Source organism: Lampetra planeri, chromosome 15, assembly GCF_965212315.1.
Source record: "Lampetra planeri chromosome 15, kcLamPlan1.2.h2, whole genome shotgun sequence".
Taxonomy (NCBI): domain Eukaryota; kingdom Metazoa; phylum Chordata; class Hyperoartia; order Petromyzontiformes; family Petromyzontidae; genus Lampetra; species Lampetra planeri.
The window spans coordinates 8,577,338-8,593,579 of record NC_136121.1 but is presented as its reverse complement, the minus strand read 5'-3'; the positions used below and the strand labels follow the sequence as shown (position 1 = coordinate 8,593,579).

The following is a 16,242-nucleotide window of genomic DNA, read 5'->3' as shown; positions in this document are numbered from 1 at the left end:
GCTCATCGGCGAGTAGCAGCAGCTTTTCAGCCACCATGGCGTCCACTCCCTCCTCGTCCATCCGCGGGAAAGCTGCCTTTGCCAGGGCCAGGAGAGCCGTTCGGAAGGCCAGGGGCGATTCGTTGGCGCCCCGATGCCGATCGTGGAACAGCTGCCTGCAGTCCGAAGGCGGCCCATAGACGGCTGACAGCAGCTGCAGCGCCAGGTGCAGCGTGGCGCGCTTTTCCTTAGGCGCCGAGGTGAGGGTAGCCAGGGCGTCGTCGTCCAGCATCGCCGGCAGCGCGCATAGTGCCTCGGCGTCCGTCCAGTTCGCCATCTCTTGATGAGCGATGAACCGCCTTTTGAAGCCGCCCCAATCTCCAGCCGCTCCCACGAACTCCTTGAGAGGCGGCAGTCGCTGTTGTAAGGCGACGTCCGTGGCTGCGGATCTCGCTCCCTCGTTCCCAGCCGACGTTACAGTGTGGGCGGGCTGTGAGCATGGCATCGCCGGTCGCTCCGTTGTTGACGCGCTGGCCGGCGTTGATGATGTCACGGCTCGTGCTTGGCCCTCATCAGTCACCTGACGCAGGCCGGCCCCGCCCTCTGCTCGCACTGTAGTGATGGCGGGAAATTTAACCGCGAGCCGCGTCGGGGTGGCGGGAAATGCCGGCGTGCGTCGGCTGCTGCCGTCTTCCCGCGCAGCCCCTCCAGCTCCCAGCCGCGTAATCTCCTCCAACACGGCGGCCGCGGCGTAGAGCAGCTCCGCCAGGCGGGAGTGAGCCAGCCGAAGTCCCTCGGCCGACGCATCCCCCCCCTCCTGTCGTAGCGGCGCGGGTGTACTCGGCCCCGGCTGCTCCGATCCGACCTCGGCCATCTCTGGTGGTGATTCGGCCGCGGTGTCCTCCTTCTCCGACTCCCTGGTACGTGTCGTCCCTCGTGTGTCCATCTTTGGACGTTTTACTTCTGACACCAGATGTAGTAATTACTCAGGAGGCTTGACGACGGGATCGGAGGCACACTTATTTATTAACACAACTTGTATACAGTTAGCGAGTATACACAGGACCTAAGGGGTAACGTCCCCTTACTCGGCTAACAGGGAGACACAACATCTAAGCCCCGCTAACCTAAGCCCAAGTCCTCCACTAGGGAGCTAGGGGAGGCTACCTGTCCCAGCCCTGGTCAAGCTGGGATCCGACCCCCTGAGTTCCCAGACCTGCTCGTCAGTCTGGGCTCTCGGGGCCACGCCACCGGCTTGCCCTGGTCGGCCCTTATAAGGACAGCGAGCCAGGGGAGCTCCGGGGCCTATTCTAGCTGGTCTTCCGTCTTCGCTGGTTAAAGCTGATACCTCGACCTCGAGCCCTCCGGCTCACCCCCTCTTATAGTCCGCGGCCCCCCCGGGAGGGGCCCGTGGGGGATGCAGGTGCGGACGTCGGTGTGGCCACCTCTTATGTGTACGGCCCTAACCACGCCCCTTGTGTTTGTTTGCCATCCGCTCCCATACACAATTACACCTCTACACACGTGAGGGTGTAACACTCAGCACTGCCATCTCCTGGCCATCTCGCAGCACCAGCTTTTGTAAGTTCAGAGCATGGCATTATCGAAAATTGATTTGTTTCTATTTTTGAAAATGACCGATGGTGAACTGAGCCCTCAGTGTTCTGACAGACACAACGAACGAGTCGAAGCGCATGCAGACGACATGGTGACGGCCGTGCCCTCGCAGTGTACTGACTAAAGTCGCACGTAGAAGGGAAATAATAAAATAATTAAACATAAAATAATCCCCACGACGTTTCGGCCACAACGCAACCAGCCGTCCTCAGGTGAAGACCAGGTCTGTCCCTTCTACGTGACTTTACCGAAAGAACCAAGAAGATGAATCCCTGCAGTCACGAAAGCTTTACATTTAAAGTCACAAGCACAACGAACGCGTCATTAGGCCCCGCCCCTGGCCCTGCTTGGCCCCGAGTCAGATTCAGACGTTTCATTAGTCAAAGCACAATCACGGTTTTGTTACGGCACGGGAAACAAGTGGGAAGCCACCCGTACCATGAGGGCGTTGGCCGCGCGTCGGCTCTGCTCGGATGTACCAGCGGGGGGAGAAAAAAAGCACGACATTTGCCGCACTCTGTGTTTTCAGCTCGGTGGATCTGACAGCGAGACGGTGGGCCCGTCGCGACAGCTCTCCAGGATGGGCTGCGTGCGCGCCGTGGAGCCCATTGTGGCGCTCTTTGCCTTCGCGGTCTTCCTCACGTCGCCGCTCAATCAGCAGTACATCTACCGCCGCTTGGGCAACTTCAGCACCAACGACAGCACCGGCACCACGTGCAGCCCCAACGGCAGCGATGTCGAAGACGAGCTCGAGAAGGTGAGACGGCGCGGTTGAGACGACGCGGCAAGACGCGGTTGAGACGTGGGTCAGGGCTGCGTTTACGTTCCTTTGTCCCTGGGACGACCAAATCGCCCGTATTGCATCCGTCATCCAATCACCAAAGCTAAGCAGAGCTGAGCCTGGACAGTGCTTAGATGAGTGACCACCAAGCGTTCACACGCCAGGTGCAGTAGGGGTTGTGGGCAGTAGAGAGGCACGCATTGGGTTTTTATTTGCCACATCCCATTAGTCTGACCATGATTTGGGCACCCATGCGCAAAGTGTCCGACTAATGCTGCAGCCAGCTGGTGGATCCAGTCATAACAGGGAATCAAAACAGTCGTCAAGAAAGACCTGCTTCTGCATTGCGTAAATGTTTGAGTTTTTTTTACTATAACCAGAAAATGCCGATGAAATTGTATGGTTTTAGCCCCACCACCAAACACTTAAATTGTACCTCCATACAAAACCATTTCCAGGAATTGGGAGAGAGTTTAAACGTTTTTTTAAACCCCATGCGATTATGGTCAAAATCTTTGTTCAGCTTTTTTTTGTCTGTACCATCAAGAAATAACTCAAGTGAATGCTTATGACTGACGGACATATTAAGTTTCTTACACGGAGAGCATTTATGAATTATGGATCCAACATTTTCCATGGCATCCGAATACAGTAGTTTGTTCATGAAAGTTACGTATAAATATTAAAGTGACGCATAAATGTAAATTTCCCTAAGAAGGTGTTACTGAATCTAACTCATATTTTTCTGGAGGATTTATTTTCGGGGAGTGTCGCAAATTCCATATTTTTGCATTTGGGAGGAAACCAGAGTTGCCCGGACAAAACTGGCACACACTCGCAAATAACACGCACACTCACAAAGTCACTTTGTAAAACCAACTACCTGCTGTACTGCCTCCTAAAAGTGCAAGCTAATTGCCATGGAGGCTTAGATTAAAGTTTATTTCGTTTAAGCAGGTATGATCTCAAGAGACCAGGATAGTCTTATTTTCAAAAATGACCTGCATGTGTGTTGAACTTCTTTCGCACTATACGTAGCCAACCGTGCTAATTGTAGATGCGAGGGAAAGGCAACAAACTATGCACTAAAAGCAGTTTTAAATAAATGAGTTTTCAATCTCGATTTAAAAGTGCATAGCTCTAGTGGCTTCCGAGTATCAGAAGGAAGGAGCCTTCCAGAAGGCCGCTTAAGCGCATCCGAAAGCGCGCGATCCAGTGACCGACTTTGTTCTAAGGCTTGTCAAAAGCCGCTGAGAGACCCGGGGGCATGAGTCTTGTCAGTAGGGGGCAATGATTGCTGCTGTGTAGAATCCCAGTTGAACAATTTTCGGGTTGAGCAAATTATGACCATTAAGCCAACACACAACGGCCGCCCCTCGTGAATGACATCACGCGATCTTTGACGTCCCCTGTGAAGCAGGCGGCGCGTGGCAGCCTCGCCGTGGTTATTCCACACGCGGTAGTAATCGAAGCGGCCGCTGGATTCAAACCGTGGCAAAACGCGCTACCGCTAGGCGATGTCACCGAGGTGTGAGTCCTGTTCACGGCACAACTCCCATCTCTGCGTGATCCATCAATCCCCACCACAGGCGAGTATCGCCACACCCAGGCGGAGTCATGTACAGTGCATGCCTAGGCCGTAGTTATAATATTTATTGGGGGGGGGGACATATACCCCCCCCCCCAATATTCAAATATGCTAAAAATCTTCCCCCCCAATATATTGCTATAAAAAATTATTGCTATGCTATGTAAATAAAAACAACAATTTGATCAACCTTGGCCACAATATCTGGACTTGTCTTCATATAAATCAATGCGTAGATTTATGTTTATATGATTGTGATTATGGTTGTATTTATTAATCCCTAATCGCTGCCATTACATACAATGAAACAAGAAATGGTAAAAAAGTAAAAACAAAGCAATGTAATACAATACACTATAATACATTGTAAAAAATAAAGAAAAAGTCCATTCCATGTGTTCGTGAATTTTTGTAATATTTTAGGCAGGAAATGAGTTTTAAAATTTAGATATTTTTCTGGGTTGGGACCCCCAGACACCCTGGAAGAGTTGGTCCCCCCCCCCAATGTTGACTCCATGGCTACGGCCTTGGTACATGCACATCCGTTTTGGAAATCCGCTGCTGGATGAGGGCCTTCCCACCCCGTGCATGTCATGGAGAATTAAATTGATCTTCACCACACTGCTCAGTGCGGGTTGGTGGGGGTGCAAAAACAGCGGCCCATACAAGTACAGTACAATGGATGTTGCTACGCCGCCCTCTGCTGTCCACTATTTAGCACTGCCCCCGGAACCGTCTACGGCAGGGGTCGGCAACCTACGGCTCCGGAGCCGCATGCGGCTCTTTACGGGCTGCTTCTTGACGATATGTACGTATGTACAGTATGTACTCAGATGCATTGCGGCTCTTGAAATACTGAATTTTGTACCGAATTGGAAAGAAATGGCTCTTCTTGTTATTTTGGTTGCCGACCCCTGGTCTACGGTAACCTGTCTGTGTACGGTGACCAGCCACTCAAGCACTGTTCGTGCTCAGCCCGGCTTATCTTCCGAGATGTTCCGAGATGGTGAGAATTCCAGGTGCTTTGGGTTTTATTGCGTTTTGTTTGTTGTCCAACCCCCGCCCCTGGCTCCTCCGATTAGCACATACAGCGCGAAAGAAGCTCATCATTCATAGATACAAAGGGCAGTCGTAATCGCGGGAGCTATGACAGGGGGGGATTGCGGCGCTTTAACGACCACGACACGGGCGGCAACACCAGGTGGTGGCGGCGGCCCTCGCAGCGGGGGTTGGACGCGTGGCTGTGTTGGCAGCTGCTCTGGCGAGACACGTGCGCCACCACTAGCTGGCCGCGTCTGACGTGGCCGACCCTTGCTGCGGTGTCGATTGTCTTCGGGCAGTGTGCTTTCATTGCAAGGCTCGCGGGCCACTCGCGGGCCCCTGGCGGCCTTTAGTGCGGCCGGTGACGTGCGGGCCCCCGACGGTACGCGAACGTGAAAACACCACCTTCCCATCATCGTGATGTCAAACCCCCAGTGGTTTCAAATGTGTGGCGGCCCTCACACTGATGATGTCTTATCTGAGAAAGTGGCCCCCCTCTGAAAATTAGTGAAGAACTCTGCCGAAGGTCGTATAGGACTTGAGAGAATACCTTTGGCGAGCAACCACATATTGACTCGCACGTTAGCGTTGTCCAATGATGATGCGCAAAATCATTGGGGCTCGGCTCTGATGTTTGGTTCTTATTGTGAATTGGAAACACGGCTCGGATTCTTGCAGTGACGGATAAATGGCGTTTGCAAGGCTCTTATAGCCACAGGCGGTATGAATTGAAGTCGTGGGCCGAATTTGACCTATGGGCTGAATGTTGGGAGGAGTGGGTGTTGACCCCCATATGGGATTTTGTGGAATGCACGGCATGCCAGAGTGCAGGTGGACTTCGGTGAATGAGCCAGTGTGTGTTTGTGGTCTCAAAGTATGTTCACAGATACGAAAGGAGGAATCTTAAAATCATTGATGTTTTAGTACAGTCTTGGTAAAAGCACAGTGCTTGACTTGCACAATCCCACAAATCTAATTTGTGAATTAAGACACTCCCACCTCTAACATAAGATCTAATACAAACACAAACATGAATCCCTAACAATGACTCAAGAACAAAACATACCATTCATACAAAGATTTAGATTAATCCGGCCATAGAATTAACATTAATCCATCCCTAATGCTAACTACCATGAGGACCTCTGGACTAGAGGAATCGGTCTTGCTTGGGAGTGGAGAGGGTAGCAGGGGCAGAGGTTGACCTCGGAGGAGTTGGATGGATGACATCAATAACACCGCTGGCCTTTCACACTAACCCAGCTACGAGAGGCAGCGAGAGAGAGGTGTGGATGGCAGAGTCCGGTCATAGATGTCACCAGAGGTCGTACTCGAACTGACGGCACAAGGTGACTGCTGACTACATGTACTGTCATTTTGTGTTTGTTCTCCGATCCACGTGTTCCTCCCTCTGCACGTTGCTCTTCATCAGACCGACTGTTAAGAAAAGTAAGCGGGCTTGGGCAGGACACATGTCTGGACGAGACGATAGCCGGTGCTCGAGGCTGTAACCTCCTGACCCCGTGCCCCTACTGGACATCTGTGGGAAAAGAGCTTCATAGCTCATCGGATTTCTGCAGGATAAATCGAGATTCTGAAATTCTTCTGAAATTCTGACGACGGAGTGGCGTGCCAACGAGGGAACACCCGCCCGGGGTGATGTCCACCGAGGGGAAGAAGCGATGAGATCAACTCGTGAGCAGGAGCTAGACGGGTGCTTGAGTAGTGAAAGCGTGGGGGACGGTGGCAGGTTTCAGGAGGCCTTAATTCAGCAGTGGCAGTTGACGATCATCATTCATGCTGACGCGAGCTGGAACAATAACGCGAAACCATATTAACACTGAAACATCTCCTAATCTCTGAAACAAGCGCGCATCTATTGTGAAGACCTTTCACGAACCGCCTCTCACGTGTGGTCGTTTTCGTTCACCACTGGGGGCTTGGTCGGCCCCCATAATGTAAGTGCCGTCATTATTGTGGAATGGCAATAACGCTCATTAAATTAATTCATTAGTTATGCTGCTGCGTTGGCAGTGGTGCACAAGCACAGATTAACGAAACTCAACACATCAAAAACACTTTGTTTGCATATGAATGCTGTACATAGCCAACCGTGCGAATCGGAGATGTGGCCTTAAAAGGAAAACTATATATGTATAAAAGGCGACGTACTTCGCAATAGCCCTCCTTAATAGTGTAGGGGTGTCAGGGGAAGGATTCCCCCCAATAGGAGGGTTAGTGGGAGGGGTAATCGAGGAGATATGAGGGGAGAACGGGCGGGAAGAAGGGGCCTTTGACGGGAACGAGTTTGGGACGGCTGGGGACAGGTGTGGATGGGAGAAAAGGAATAAAAGACGAACCCCCTGCAACCTTGTGTCGGCTCTCCTTTACAATAGCACGTGGCCAGAGCCGGCCCAGCCACTAAGCGACCCTTGCAATTGCAAAGGGCCCCGTGGCCAGCAGAGGGCCCCCTAGAGTCACTGCTAGCGAGTGGGTGAAAAAAATCATACATCAAAGGGGCCTCCAACCAAATTTTGCTTAGGGCCCCCAAAGGTCTAGGGCCGGCTCTGCACGTGGCTCTTCACCATCTGCATGCTATGACACAGGGTCGTTACCCAAAACGTTACCTTTTACAACATTGTTATCCCGTTAGGGCCAATGTGTAGAGCTTTTTCATTCAATGGGACTTCCTCCGTGCCTGCCACGATTGCAGGAGGCACAGGCAGCTGCGTCCCTATTCCAGGTGCGCCTGGACCTCGTGGGGTTCTTCCCGGCCGTGCTGGCCTCGCTGGCGCTGGGCGTGTACAGCGACACGAGTGGGCGCCGTCTCATGATGATACTGCCCTGCATTGGCTACAGCGTGGAGAGGTATGTTGCAGTGACGGGCGGTGAGGTCAATGGCTGGGGAGGCACTGCCAAGTGTCAGAGCCAGATTCACACACTGAGGGGGGGCGTGTCCTCACGGAGGGGGCGTGGTCTCACTGAGGGGGCGTGTCCTCACTGAGGGGGCGTGTCCTTACTGAGGGGGGCGTGTTAGACACGTCCCCCTCGGTGAGGCAGATGTGATAGCTGCCTCCCCTGACCGCACGTCCCTGGTATGTTGTTGTTGTTCACACATCACTCGTGAGTGGAAGGCCGTCCAAGCTATGCATGTAGGTTGATCTTCTTTCGCACCGTATTTAGCCGACCGTGCTAATCAGAGGTGTGGGAGGACAACAAACAGACTTTACTGAAAGAACCAAAGAGTATAGATTCCTGCAGTCACGAAAGCTTCAAATCAAGATTAAAATCAAGATTAAACACAAAAAGCAGTTCTACAATCTGTGACCTATGAGCCAAATGCAGCTCACTAGTCGGCGGTATTACTCAAACTCACTGTTGGGAATGGCCTTCCACGGTTTAGAGCAGGGGTCTGCAACCTTTAAGACATAAAGAGCCACTTGGACCCGTTTCCGAAGGAAAAAATAAACTGGGAGCCGCAAAACCATTGCAACATTTAAAACAAATATAACACTGCATATATTGTTTCTTACCTTATTGCTATATACAGGATCGTGCAGTCAGCTGTCAATCTGAATAAAAAAAGGACTTTTTCACTTAACAATGTAAAATATATTTTTGCAAATTAATAGCTAAATTACCTGGTTAATGGGATTTTTGCTCCTGAACCTCAGTGCACAGTGTCTGCACATCAGGGCTGTAAGACGTCACCTTCATTTTCACACAGGCTTGCAAGCTGTCATCTGTGAGGCGTGATCGATGTTTGTTTTTAATATAGTTCATGTTGGAGAAGACCTGCTCACATACATATGTGGAGCCGAAGATCGACAGGACTCCAAATGCATACTTTTTCATGTTTATATAAGTGTTGGGGATGGCATTCCATGTTTCGAATACAAGTTTGTCCTGTTTGGGAAGGTTTTCAATATCACTCCATTTATGATTCTGAGCCAGAATGGCCTTCTGACGGGCAACATCCTCAAGAGTAGCGGTCAAGCATTTGAACTTGGACACCCATATATCTTTGTCGGCTATATCGGCCAGTTCCATCTCAAGATCAGGTTGACTTACACCTGCAAATGCAGTCATATTCAATAGGGATGGATCGATCGCCAGGGGAGTGACAGGGAAGGATAATGTCGTTTTTTCCTCTCTGAACTCACAGAATCGTTTCCCAAACGAACTTTGCATTGTGGTGATTGCAGACTTGAAATATTCCAAATTTATCGTATCATGACTTTGTTTGAACTCTCTCAAAGAGGGAAAGTGAGACAGTGTACCTCTCTGTAAATCTTTGACAAACACTGTCAACTTGCGCTCGAATGCCAAAACCTCCTCCAGCATGTGCAGGGCTGTGCCTCCTTTCCCCTGAAGGGTTGTATTTAGCGTGTTTAGATGTGCTGTCATGTCTACCATAAAATGTAATTTTTCCAGCCACTCTGGCTGTTCCAGCTCAGCAAAGGTGAGCTCTTTGCTGCCCAGGAAGGTTTTTACTTCTTCCAAACATGTGACAAAGCAACGGCAACGTTATTGCCTGTCACCGGGCGGGCAGTGTGGAGCGGAGCGGCGACCTGTCAGCAGCGGCAACGCCAGAGCAGGTGTCACAGTGCGCCTCCTCCCCTCGCTAGCATCCGCCCCGGAGCCGCGGTCAAGGTTCAAAAGAGCCGCATGCGGCTCCGGAGCCGCAGGTTGCCGACCCCTGGTTTAGAGATTTAATGAATAAAAGTTAGCTTTGCTTGCTTGGCATATTGGCTCTTGCGTGACGTGACACGTTTTGATGTGGAGAGACTGATGAGGGAAGACGTTGCTTTGTTGAGTATTATACGCATGTCCTCTTATCCGTGTACATCATCATTCTCGTCCATATTATACATCCGCTAATGCACCTCCTATCTCTCGTGTTTTGGCGATGACTACATATTTCATTTATTCTATCTGCCATATCTTTCTGAATACAGTGATCCCTCGTTTATCGCGGTTAATGGGGACCGGAACCCCTCGCGACAGGTGAAAATCCGCGAAGTAGGATTGGCCCCCTAGGAATTTCCGTATATGTGTGTGTGGGTACCAGAATGTTTAAAATATGTATATTTATACTTTATATATATATTTTACTTAAATCTATTTAATTCTAAAACCTTAATATTATACATTCACTCTCTCTCTCATACGATACGTATTATGGTGTTCTACACTCACCAATGACAGTAGTATCTTGAGACTTGACTCCAGTAATGACGACGACGATGACAATGACGATGACAATGACGACGATGACAGACCTGTGCAGTTCGATGAATGTGATGATGAATGATGATGATGATGGTGTTACTGCACAGGTATAATGAGGCCTTTAAATCAGTTCGAAAAATCCGCGATGCACTGAGGCCGCGAAACTTGAACCGCGAAGTGGCGAGGAATTACTGTACATCTATTTTGTCTCATCTCACTACATCTATATCTCTTTCTCTGCAGCTTTATTTTAAAATGTCCTACATCTCCATATTCTGCCTACATCTGTACTTTCTCTGCATCTCTGTCTCACGTCTGCATTTCTCTTGTCTCATCTCACACTCGTTTTACTTGGGAAAAGCCTCGCCGAGTCTCGGCAACTTGTTTCAGGAGGGTGCTGCCAAGTTTTTTTGCAGCAGAGGGCGATGTTGCCGTGTGTGAAATCCAAATCGAATAATTTGCAGGTAATTTTTCGGCATCGGGATGTTTTGCCAATACAAGTTGCACTTTTGCTTTTGCCATGTGAGGAAACTAGAGAACCCGGCAGAAACCAATGCAGAAACAACATGGGGCACACATAACATACAGGCGCCTGAGTCGCGAACTACAATCAAACCCAGGCCCTGTTTGGTGTGAAGTACAATTGTTACCACCGCGCCGCCCGGCTGGTCACTCGCTGGCGTCTCTCACCCCTTTCCTCCCGCAGTATCATCTACATTCTCATCGTGAGCCTGGAGCTGCCTCTGCCCTGGCTATACCTGGGCTGCCTGCTGCGCGGAGCGACAGGAGGTTACGCCTCCATCCTGGCCGGAAGCTTTGCGTACCTCACCGACGTGGCCAACCCTGCCAACCTCAACATGCGCGTGGCCTGTCTGGACATGCTGCTCGGTGCGTGACCTGGTGCCAATTGCATTCACGTACAACATTGTTAATGTGGGTATGTTGAAATTATTTTGCACCGTACGTAGCCAGCCTCCGAGATTGCTCGTCTTTCTCCACCCCACAAGGAGCACTGGAAAATGTCGCGTGGAATTCTTATGTGCTCATGGGACTACGCTTCTTGGCAAACTTTCGAGCTTTTGCTCCGTTCTCTTCTTTGTTGTCTCTGTATGTGATCCACGTGTCAGAGGAGGCAATGATTCAAAACTATCTTCTTTAGCTGTGTAGCTTTTTTATTTTTGAGTTCTCCAAATGCATGCCATCCTACTTTTTGCTCGACTCTTTATTTCATAATTTTGTATCCCGTTTTTGCCTTCTGTTACTGAGTTGCGTCCCTCCAATGGATATCTTCAGTGGTTTTGCAAATTTCGATTTAAAGCTTTCGTGACTGCAGGGATTCATATTCTTGGTTCTTTCGGTAAAGTCACGTAGAAGGAAAAGAATAAAATAATAAAAATAAAACATAATTAAATAATTCTCACGACGTTTCGGCCACAACGCAAGCAGCCGTCCTCAGGTGAAGAAGAAGATCTTGATGCAGTAAATTTGGCTGTGACGGTCCCACCTGAAGACGGAGACTTGTGTTGCCTCCGAAACGTCGTGATTTAATTGAGTTATTTTCATTTATTATACAAAAAATTACTTACGTGACTTTACCGAAAAAACCTAAGAGCAAGAATATGGTTTTGCAAACTTGTTGTAAGTGACTTTTGTGTTGCTCCCGTTTATCTCCAGTCCACATAAATCAGAGTGCATGCACACACGAGAGACATCATGTCGATTGTGAGGAAAAGTTAATTGGCTTGGGCAGGACATTTCACAAGGAAGGGATGATGGCCGGTGGTCACGGAGTGGCAGTCATAGGAAGGAACATGCCCAAGAGTGGACGCCCATCGTCAAATTGGAACGATGAGATTGGCTTTCATGCTGGGGCTCGACCGATCGTTGCATCGCGTGACCATGGCAGGTGGTGACGGCTCAGGGAGGACTTCATCCAGCAGTGGATGGTTCATGGTAGATAATAATGATGGGACCGGTCCGTCAAAAAAGACAGTGCCGATTTTATTTCTCTGTCGTCCCCATCTGTCTGTGACACAGGGATGAGTGGCGGCATTGGTGCCGTCATCTCGGGCCACATGCTCCAGGCGATGGGCTACGCATACGTGTACCTGTGCGTGTGCCTCATCCTGGTGCTCTGTATCATCTACGTGGCGTGCATCCTTGAGGAGACTATCACCAAGGATATTCAGGTACGCTCGTGCACTACACCGCTCCGCGCGACCACCACCGTGCCGTTTGTCCCACCGCGGCGCTTGGTGTTGGCCACCCACCCCCTCGTGTGCCGTGGCGGCCTTCATAGGTGCTCGCTAACAGCGCTTGCCCCGCCAGTCTGTTTCAGGCTATAAGGGAGATATTTGTCTTTGTGGCCGTGCCATGAGCCCCCACCGTGTTTCGTTGACCACCAGGTGGAGTCACTGATTCCGGCCGAGGACGAACAAGATGACTCCAGCGCGATATGCGACAGCGCAGCGGAGATCCGAATGCGCATTCCAGCGGAGGCGCAAAAGAAGAGGAACGTCCTCACAAAGCTTGTGAAGCAAAACTACAAGAGCTTCAGCAACCTGTTCTGTGGTAACGTATTGACTGGAAAAGAAATGCACGATCGCTTGCACATCACCCGATTTTAAACCCTGCACCGAAGTTTAGCAGTGGACGCACAAGTGTTGCGCCTGTAGGCAGGAGGACAAAAACACCCCCACGTTAGGAAAATCGCTACGTAAATCCGCGCGCGATTTTTTCCGAACCCGTTGCCCCTTCCACAGAGGTGGACAGTGGGGTTTGCGGCACCGGCCTGGGCAGCAAGCGGTGGCGTCTCGCGCTGCTGCTCGCGGCCTTCACCTTCTACCTCCTGGCGGAGATAGGCGGCTCCTTGCCCGTGTCTCTGTTCGAGATGAAGGCGCCTCTGTGCTGGGACGCGTTGCTGCTGGGCTACGGCTCGGCGGTGGGCTTCGCCATCTTCATCACGAGCTTCGTGGGCGTGACGGTCCTCTCGCGTTGCCTCTCCGACCCGCCCATCGCCCTCATTGGCATCTCCACGTTCACCGTAGGGATGGCGATGATCTGCGGCGTGAAAACCACGCTCATGATGTTCCTCGGTACGCGCCGGCTCGGGGGCCGGATTCACGCACGGGGCTTTCTGGACTGCGGGCCTTGGCCTTGGGATTTTTATGGGCTGATAAAGTAATATATCTGCGCGGCTTTCAATCAACATATTTTGTGATACTACGTTTAGCAGTTGTGCAAAAGCAAATACACAAATACTAAAAGCACATTCATTCAATAACTCTGTCCTAAAAGGAATAAGTATACAATAGGTGATGTGTTGGGAAATCGTCCTCCATTGTCGATATCTCTGCTGTGAAGAGCTGCCGTTGCCATGAATACTGGCCAATTCCTCGAAATTTTGCTTATTATATTTATTTTTTCCTGTCAGTGTACAGTAGTAGTACTTCTTATTAAAGTTTAAAATGCAATACTGTAACGCGATGATACCTTCTGTAGTGCAATTTGGTAATCAAAGCCAAAGTAACACGACGACGTGTGCCAAAATTAAAATAGTTTTGTTGAATTTTAAACTCGGATCTAGCTTTACAATTTATGCATCACGTATTAAAACTCGAACTGATATAACCACGGGTGAATGCCAACGGAGAGTGTTTGGCATCTGGCATGGGTGGTGATTCACGGTTAAGGGAAGGAACTGAATATACAAAGATGTACCCCCCAAAACCGCGACAGCACCGCCCCCCCCCCCCCCCCCCATCAAACTTTATTTGCCCGCGATGCGCCTCTCCGACTACCCATAATCTCCCCCTCCCTCTCCCGTTATTTAATAATCCCCTTTAACCCTGGCAGCCTTTTTTTGCGGGGAGGGCCACTTCACTTCAGTTGACGTTGTGTGACTCATTCCTTTGTTTCTTGCGTTCGGAATTTTGGAGCACTCGTACATTTACTGCGGATCAATGTCAGTGCAACAAATGCATAATGTATATGTACAGGCCTATCATCAATCTCGCCGCTGAATATGATCCCTCCCATCCCATTTGGGTCGGTGTGGGTTGGCGATGGTGGGGGGAGCGCAGCGGTGGGAGATCAGTACAGTACAACGATGGATTTTGCTTCACTGCCTTCCGTTGCCCTGCGACGCAGCCCTGCAGCCACTCATAACACATTTAACGCACGTTGGTCGCTCTTCCCAGCAATATCAAACTAAATTATATTCAGAGATAGCATTGTTATGTTGGGCACCTGCAGCAAAAGTGGACTTTTTCGGTAGAAAAAAAATAACAGCGCTGAGAAATACGTAAACTGAGAAGCCTCTCCATAATGTTTTTTTTTTTGGGGGGGGGGGGGTTAGATTGCCTAAATGTGTGTTGTTAAGCCTACGTGTTAAACTCAGAAGCCTCTCTCTGTTCCTGTTTGCCGGATTCAATGTGCAGTGCGCCTACCCCTGATGTTTACCATCATGCCCGTCGCAGTAATGAGATCTATGATGTCCAAGACCGTTTTGCCAAGCGAGCAAGGTATGGTGGGAGTGCGTGGTTTGCAAACACCGCAAGCAGATTTTCCATACAATTTACGTGCACAAATGCACATTAGACTTGCATATCCCAAGAGGACCACGGCCGTTAATCTGAGTACAACTTAGGAGTTTAGACAACAATAAATTAAGGCAATAATAATTCCTATTATTATTTTCAGCCCTTACACAATGTACCGTGGGATGAGGGCCGCTCTACGTTGTGCTGGTAGTGGGGGGTTAACTGATTATACTTGACCACGCTGGTCCACGCAGTTTGGTGAAAGGTGGGCGCACAGGAACAGTTCCAGATATCACTCGCCACTGATATTAGCCGTGACCGGGTTCACAGCACAGTGTGCTAACCACTGCACCACCACTTCCCCAAGTTGCACCGTACACACCACATCATATGAGAACGTCACTGCGGCCGTGGTCGTATTCTACACGGCGATGGTTGCCGTGTTTTCTGTCGCGGCTGTCGTGTTGCTTTTGCGGTGTTGGCACGTTCGATTTCGTCGTGCCTCTGCAGGAACCCTCTTCTCGTTGGTGGGATCCTTGGAGTTGCTGGCTGGCATTGTGGGATCGGTGGTGTTCAACAACGTCTACGCCGTCACCGTGGGATGGTTTTCCTGCCTGGTTTTCCTCCTCGCGTCCGCCGTTGCAGTCATCCCGTTTTTGATCTTGAGGTGCTTTCATTGAAAACAAACACAATTTGTATCGCTTTCGTGAAGGTTTCGTGAAGGTTTCGCCGAGTCTCCAAGACTGCTCTTCCGCAGGGTTCTGTCCAGTTAGACACGGGTTTTTTTTCTCCCGCGTGTGGTGGGTGAAATAAGATGAGACAACACCGATGCAGTTTATGCTCGAGGACAGTGGTTCTTAACCTTTACTGCAGCCTTCCATCCCTTTGGTTTTCAATCGTTTAAAAATGTATGTTAACAAATACATCGATTTGATGGAACAAAGTAGTTGTACTTACGTGCCCGTGCTTAAATTGTGTTCTTGATGATTTACCATCTAAAGAAATCTGGCCATGTCTCGCACCCCCAGAAAGGGCATCTCGCACCCCCAGAGCGTGCGTGCACTCCAGGTTAAGAACCAATGCTCTAGGATAACCGTTAAAGTCGGAGCAGGTGCCAGAGTTCAGTCGTTTTGGTGAGCTGTACCAACTGGAGCAACTCCATCTGTACGATTAAGAACTGCACCCCACTCCTGAAGGGTAAAAATTCCCAGTACGGTTCTAATGCTAACACTTATTTATCAATCCAGTAAGTCTCCTGGCACTTTTACAATAGGCTCCTGCATTGAGATGTTTGGCAGAGTTATTTTAAAAGCATATACTTCATATACGGAGGCAATTGGAGATGAAAATCAAGTAAAATTTACTTTTCTGACATTGACCAGAACTGTGAAATTTGGTCAGACTACCCCTATGACTGACCCAGGCCTTCATCCAGTCGTGGCTTGCATGAGAGGTGGGAGGGT

The 16,242-nt window shown here is 50.0% G+C and overlaps 1 protein-coding gene across 5 annotated transcripts in view; it reads left to right on the top strand.

Annotated features, from left to right (window-relative positions):
* The window catches only part of SLC46A3 (solute carrier family 46 member 3), a 33,788-nt gene that overhangs the window by 16,470 nt on the left and 1,076 nt on the right, over positions 1–16,242 (top strand). For all 5 annotated transcript variants that reach the window (XM_078600999.1, XM_078600998.1, XM_078600996.1 and 2 more), the window contains 8 exons: positions 2,126–2,353; positions 7,720–7,874; positions 10,945–11,126; positions 12,276–12,427; positions 12,644–12,809; positions 13,001–13,333; positions 14,678–14,761; positions 15,290–15,446. In XM_078600999.1, coding sequence (XP_078457125.1) covers positions 2,177–2,353; positions 7,720–7,874; positions 10,945–11,126; positions 12,276–12,427; positions 12,644–12,809; positions 13,001–13,333; positions 14,678–14,761; positions 15,290–15,446 — 1,406 coding nt within the window. In that variant the 5' untranslated portion in view covers positions 2,126–2,176. The remainder of the gene's footprint in view (positions 1–2,125; positions 2,354–7,719; positions 7,875–10,944; positions 11,127–12,275; positions 12,428–12,643; positions 12,810–13,000; positions 13,334–14,677; positions 14,762–15,289; positions 15,447–16,242) is intronic.